The sequence below is a fragment of the Camarhynchus parvulus genome, unplaced genomic scaffold (assembly GCF_901933205.1).
Source record: "Camarhynchus parvulus unplaced genomic scaffold, STF_HiC, whole genome shotgun sequence".
NCBI lineage: Eukaryota > Metazoa > Chordata > Aves > Passeriformes > Thraupidae > Camarhynchus > Camarhynchus parvulus.
Window position 1 is genome coordinate 1 of NW_022147819.1, and position 7,114 is coordinate 7,114.

The window sequence follows — 7,114 nt, forward strand, 5'->3', positions numbered from 1 at the left end:
CCCTGCAGCAGCCTGTGCAGCAAGGGAACATCTCTACTCCTCAGCTGCTTCTTTTCTGGAATGTATAAGCAGTGTCACAAAACACAGAACAAACCACAGGGGCTCCATCTACCACCTGCAGTCACGAACCTTTTTTCCTGACAAGGATCCCATACTGACTCAAGGGCAGTTACCAGATACCTAACAGGTCCCTAATGTGGTGCCATTTAAAATACCTTCTCCCCCAGTTCCCTCCTGTTCTCTCAGGTGTTCCCTTTATTGAAGATCAAATCTCTGGAAAAGTAAACTGCTATGGAAGTAACCTGTTTCCAGTGACCAGTGAGTACTTTGAACTCAGCATATGCAATGCAAAGCTGTCAGCTGAAATACACACAATTATTGAGCTTTTCCTCTCCAGAGGAGACATCTCTGAAGGGTCCCTGAGAAGGCAAAATGCCACAGCACACACACAGTGCACAAACAAGGACAGAGGCCTGGCACAAGTCCTGTTACTCCAAGGGGCACACAGAATGATCAGGGCTGAAGTGATCAGGCAGCAGTGGCTGGCTTACCTCCAGATGCATGGATAATGTAAAGTGCAAATTCATGGGGGCTGTTTTCTATCTGTGAAAAAAAAAGAAATTCCATTCAGACTCACAAATATTCCCAGCACTTCCCTCTGAGCCCATTTTCCCTGTGTGTCTCAGCTCAGAGATTCGGATCAAAGCCTGAGACAGGGATCCTGTCTGTACAAGAGTGAAAGACAGTGGATCTGGATAAGGCAGAAAGCTGTGCTGCCATGTTCACTGCCCCTGTGCCAGCCCTAACCCTTGTGTTCCCATGTGCCCAAACCAGTAACACACTGGAAACCCAGATCTTTCCTGCCTGCTTTCCTTGCAGCATCCTTAACTGCTTCCTAGAGCTTATTCTCCCCTCACACGTAGATCTGCTATGTGTGCTGCCATCAAGGTAAACCTCTGTGACCTACCCTCGTGCCTGACAGCCACATTCTGAAAACAGCACAGCTTTTGAACACTTTCTTTGCAATGTATTCCCTACAACTCTACTCCCTGCTCTGTAATTCCCTTCCTTGTTACTCCTAGAAGTTGTTTTCCTTCAAAGACACTCACAAGTCTTACTAACCACACAAAGTAATTCTGCAATAGTGAAGTCTCCAGACAAGTTAAATGGGAAGCTTAAGACCATTAAAGTATAAATTAAACACTAAGCATGAAAAATCAAGATATTTGAGAAATATGTAGCAGTAAAGGCAAAGCTACTTCTGACCACATACGATATTGTTGGTGGGAGATGGTTCCAAGGAAATAAAAAAAAAAAAAAAAGTCGTTTCAGACAGCATGGCACTGGCCGCGAGCAGTACTTGTAGCTGTAACCTTCCCATCTTTCCACACGCCTGGCTCTCAGGGAAAGCCCGTCCCGGACAGGCGCTGGGATAATCGCCGCTGTTTTAGGCGAGCCGCAGTTCCCAGGGCTGTCCGCGGGAGGGCAGCACCGCCAGGGTTAAAATTGTCCATCTGGGTTTTTTACACTCCGCTCCATGCACCATCCTGACCCAGCTATTCCACATCTTTCCCGCAGTGCTGGAGGGAGTGCACGTGGGAATGAACGCTTCCAGAACACGGTCATGCTTCCTCCTGCCAGCAGACTTACCTTAAACTTCCGAAGCAACTGCTCTATCACTTGTCTGCTCCTCATCTGGCTGTTGATTCTTATTTTGGTTTCTGACCCAAAAGCCGGGTGAAAACTGATGTCTGGGAACAAGAACAGCCACACCACGGCCTGAGCCTGAGGGCACGCCTCACTGGGCACGGCTCTCTGTCCCTCAGGTGACAAAGCCAAGCCTAAAATTTCCTACCTCGTGGTTGTAGAAGTGGCCATTGATAGAGAACCTGTGAGTTTCTACTTCTGTCCTGGTGATGGTGGGGAGCTTGGTCCTCCTGCGCACGGCCGCGGCATCGCTGCTGCTGCGGGGCAGGGTGGCACAGTCGAGCTCCTGCTCCCTCCTGGACCTGAGAGTGTGACTTTCATAGCGTGGATAACCTGGACAGAAGAGAACCACACGTCCTGTGCAGCTGCCAGCACCCCTAGAGGAGGGAGGCTCTCAGTGAAGGGCTCCATTTACTGTTTACTATTTATTATTTTTGGGGGGGTGGAGCAGGAAAGGAACAAGGCAGAGACGTACGATGAAGAATGGGCTGCTGGCAGGGGTTGCAGTTTGCTGATTTGCTCCCTTGGGAATGATTTCTTGGATGAAAGCCCAGGTCATTGCCACTGGCTGTTCACAAAGTCACCTGCAGAACTCTAAGCAGCCCTAGGCTGGTGTTTCCCCATCTTGCAGGACATGTGACACACACCTAAGCAAATTTCCCTTTGCTGGCAGGGAAGGGCTGATGTGTGAGGGGCCTTTTGCACTGTCACAGAACACAGAATTTTTGGTTCACCTGAGAGCACCGACACTAACTTTGCTCGAGGTCTGCCTGCTCCTCAGTAGATTTCAGTGTATCCCCGCTGATGTGATGGAGGTCAGCAAACTCTCCCCAGCGAGTCATTCCCCTGAAAGACGAACACGGAGTTACCGTTGACTGCTCCTCAGTAACTCAGTGACTGCAGTTTATCCTGTGCCCAGGGGTCATGTCATACATTCCTATCCCTGCTCAACATACAGACTTCAGCATGGTCATTTTAGTTTAAGTCATAACAAAATCATATTAAAATATGGTATGACCAGGGATCCCAAATGTAACACATCCAATGTAAAACCTGTTGAACATCAACCAGGACACAACCTAAACAACTGGCAGTAATTCCTGATCTGTTTTACAGCAACATCCTAGATTAATCACACTCAGACTACCAGGCAGGCACACAAAACACGCATATTGTTGTTTAATAGTTACAGAACACAGGTCTGTTACACAGGTTACACTTGTGCTGTCCAAACCAGCTGTGTATGAGAGCAGGAAGTTCCATCCAGCCTTTCAGATGTCAGTATTTCCATAAATCATTGCCCAAACTCTTCAGCATAAGGTCTTCATCCAGTTACTGCTCTGACTGAGAATAAACCAATTTGTAGTGCAATATTAAAAATGAATTTCATATGTATGTGTTTATATAAATCTGTATGTATTCCCAACAATATTCAGCTACCCCCAATTTACACGCCAAACAAGATCTTGGTTATATTGCACACATTTACCAAGTTCCTTTAAGATCAGACAGCCAAGGTGCTCTGCATACCTTAAAGCATGTCAGGGCAGCCCCATGTTTCTGGGATCATGAGTGAATGTTTACTTTAGCATACAGATTTCCACCAGTCAGAAGTTTTTTAAGAACTGCCCTGCAGGCCACGTGCACCCCACACCTGGTCCAGCAGACCTGGTCAAGGTAAACTGAGAGCCAGATTTGCCTAAAACTCAGGTTCTTTCTTAGTTACTCCTGTCAAAATTCATCCCTGAATTTCAGCAGCCAGAGATGAGGCAGAAGACTTTACTGGAACTCCACAGCTGCAAAGGTGGCTGAATTAAATCCCCAGTTCAGTTCCAACATGCCCCACATGCAACCTAAGACAGTAAGTCATCAGAAAAATAAACTCTGCAATACTCAATTTATCAGGGAGTCATTCAGGGTGAACATTGGCTCTGCCTCTGTATTACAAGATTCAGAATCAGCTCATCAAATTCACCAAGGCTGGGGAAACAGTGTACAAAACAAAGGAAAAGTACACTGAGTACCTGTGTCAGCTGAGCACAACACACTGGGATATAAAATGTCATTTTATGGAACAGCTGGTCTGTGAGTATTTTAAGAGGTTTTTACACCAAAGTTTGCACAGACAAAGCCAGTATCCATTGCCTGACTTGAACTTCACCTGAGCAGCAATGGTTGCAGACCTCACATTCCTGGGAATGTAAGCTGGGACAGACAATCCCTCAGCATTTACCCACCAGCTTCTGGCTTCATGCTCCAGTGTGTGCACCAATACGAAGCCTCTCAGGGGCTACCAGTATCAGGTGCACATGGAAACACAGGGGTTTGTTTGGCTCTTTTCCTATACATTTATATACACCAATTTCCCAGTCCTTGTATAGGAATTGTCAGTTTCCATGAAAAAGAGCAGCCTCCTCCAGCTCCTCAGGCTGAGGCCCAAACAAAGGTGCTACAAACACACACCTTCCCGCCCAGCAGAGGCTGTTCAAAGGCTCTGCTGCCCAGCGACCACCACGGCCTTTGGGGAATCTGGGATATGCAGGGCAGCCAGCCACAGCCACTGAAGGCACAACATGAGCTATCTTGCAATGCTAGCCTCCCTAGGGAAGTCCATCCATTACCTTTTACCGGGGAAAAAGCCCACATTCTCTGTTGACTTCAGGGTTACAAAAGAGGGTATCTGCTTCTCATCCTGAATCTTTAATCTGATAGGATGCCGCACACCCCAGAATATCGAGAGGATTCCTTCAATGAAGGGGGTGCTTCCTTCCTGCTGGAGAAAAACATGGAAATAGTCAGTGCTGCGTAATAATGGAGTAAAAAATAATCAACCAATAATAATCTGTAGTCCTTGAAGTAACAGGACTACAATGAAATCACTGAGGCTGACACAGCCCTGGAACAGATTACCTGGAGAATGTGTAACCTCAGTTTTGAGCAATTTCCAAAACAGCCAAAGCTGCAGGCTGACCTGATCAGCTCAGGAAACCAGTTCTGCTTTATTACATTAGATGGAACATGCCGTGCAATAACAACACCACAGCGAGTGGAGCTGGAGTTCAGTGCTGTGAGGAGAAGAGAGCACTAATTTGTGATGTCCAGATTAGTGGAGTTTTTCACCCCTAAATCCTTACCTGATTATATGTCAGTTGCAGATTCTCTTGATCTGAATAGTAAGAGTTATAATTCTTCAGAAGATAACTGAGTTGCTCTCTAGAATGAAGATGACAATGAAAAAAAAATGTTTTTAACATCTTTGTAAAATGCAGGTGGTACGTGGCAGGGTAACACCCCATAACTGTGCACCCTTGGATAGGTTTATTAATGATCCATACATCATTTTCTGAGAGAAAAGTTTTGCCAGGTTACTGGGTTGCTTATAAGTTGCTCCTTTAAAGACACAGAGGAAATTAATTAGTCAGCCTCACATGACCTTAATAATGCTGCCCCAGCATAGCTCGTACTTTGCACCTCTGTAGCCGTCATGAGGAGGAAGCAAACAAAACAACACCCCCATGCACCAGTGCTGCAGGTTGCTTTAACTAAGCTGCACTTGGTTTTCCCTGCATACTGGCTTCCATTCAGTCCTCATACTGCTTTAGATACTTTTCCTATCTCCAAACACCTACAGGATGTCTAACATTTCTATTTCCCTCTGCCTGAAACAAAACAGCTTTGCACCACATCTTTGCTGAGAGGAGAAAGGAAGGAGATGAGGAGAGCCTCTGCTAAGAACAAGGAGCCATGGAGACAAAGCCAGCTGCAGCTCAGGCTATGGAGGGCTGAGCAATGACAGAATTGTTGAAATGCATTTAGAGGCCATGAGAATGAAACACCCTTCCCCACACCATTTAAAGACGACTCAGACTGTAATTCAGGCAAGAAATTCCCAGCAGAAGAGGTGGTTAACCATGGGGAACAACTGCATGGAAGTGTACAAATCCTTCCTTGTGGACTAAGGATTACAATGGTTTCATGTCCTGCCTTGCAGTGATGTGTGAGGACAGCGAGTTTGTTTCCAAATACTGCCTGTTATTTCCATGTTTGTGGGAGCTGTTGGAACAGCAGGCCCATAGATGGAGCACACAGCAGCTGCAAACTCTGCAGCACACATTCCTCAGAGAGCTGCTGGAGCTGCTCACAACTCATGTACCATCAGAAACACTATTACAATTCCTCCACCAGTTTTAAATAAAGAAGGGCCTCAAAGAACTGACAGCCCAGCATGGGGACAGGCCCCAGGAATGTGGAGTTCCCCTGGGCCCAGGTGTGCACACACAAGAGAGGAACCAGGGACAGCCAGGGGGGCAGGTAACATGTGCAGGCTGTGCTTGGGGCAGAGGGCCGTGCAGAGATGATCATGGAAAGCTTTCCCTGGCACACCTATCCCTCCCTCTCCACTTAATAAACAGGACAGTGTCCTGTTGCTTCAGAGAGCCTTTTCCCATGGTGAGAAGGGAAAAGATCAGCTGGGCTTTTACCTAGCAGGTAACATGTGGACAGGAGCTGCAGCACTAAACTCAGGGCTCATTGCATTCCCTGCTAATTCTGTGGATGTAAATTATTGACTTTACATTACTGCAGTTCCACACACAAAAATGTTTTTAACTAGCTTTATCAACTGGATTCTAAACAAGGATTTTCAACATTAACTTAGTTTGTTCTTAAATCCTCAGAATACTGGTGGCAAAAGCCCTTCTTTGCACTGGGTTGAGATAGCTCATTCCAGGTTCTTTGTGTCTCTGTGAGGGACCACATTCAGGCCATCCCACCAAAAGGGAATGCAAGGAGGTTTGGATGTGAATCAGAAGCAAGCCCAGCTCTGGATCACAGAACTGGCTGCAGACAAGCAAGATGAAGCACGCTTTGGCCTCGTACACAGGCAAGCTCCAGATGCAGCTCAGGATTACCAGGCAAGTAGGAGACAGATCTGCAGTTCTGTCTGACAGATGTTGTGACAGACCTGCTGATCCTGCTCCAGAGCTGCTTCAAACTCAAATCTCGGCACTTCACAGCATTTAGCAGTCACTTTATTGACAGCTGTTATCTCACAGGTTTTTTTCCAAGTAGGAAGTTGGGAAGGTGAGCTCCCTGAAGATGGATTAGAAATACTTAAGGACTTGGAGCACGCTCTGAGGCCCAGCTATTACTCTTAGTCCTTGTTGACTGCAAAGGCAAATAAAATCATAGACTAACAGCAGTAAGTGGTCTGGTAAGGGTCATCTCTGAAGCAGATCCTGTTTCTCAGAGCAAGCCCTCAAGATTTCCACAGAGTTTCTTTTCTTGACTAGAAAAACTTGCCATTACCTTCCTCAGAAGTTTGCATAAGTAGATCTTTCAGGTTTCAGCCTTGCATTAGTGCAACCAACAGTGACAAGCCACACAAGCAATTAGAAAAGCCCTGAGG

General features: G+C 46.5%; 1 protein-coding gene across 1 annotated transcript; it reads right to left on the reverse strand.

Moving 5' to 3' along the window:
- Positions 1–6: 6 nt before the first annotated feature.
- Positions 7–4,920, reverse strand: LOC115915918 (ras association domain-containing protein 6-like; the record flags this gene model as incomplete). Its single annotated transcript, XM_030969624.1, is given in 8 exon segments — positions 7–55; positions 552–603; positions 1,651–1,739; positions 1,742–1,751; positions 1,856–2,040; positions 2,462–2,553; positions 4,329–4,480; positions 4,842–4,920. Coding segments are annotated over 8 exon segments (708 nt in total), but the record flags the coding sequence as incomplete, so codon positions are not given.
- Positions 4,921–7,114: the final 2,194 nt, after the last annotated feature.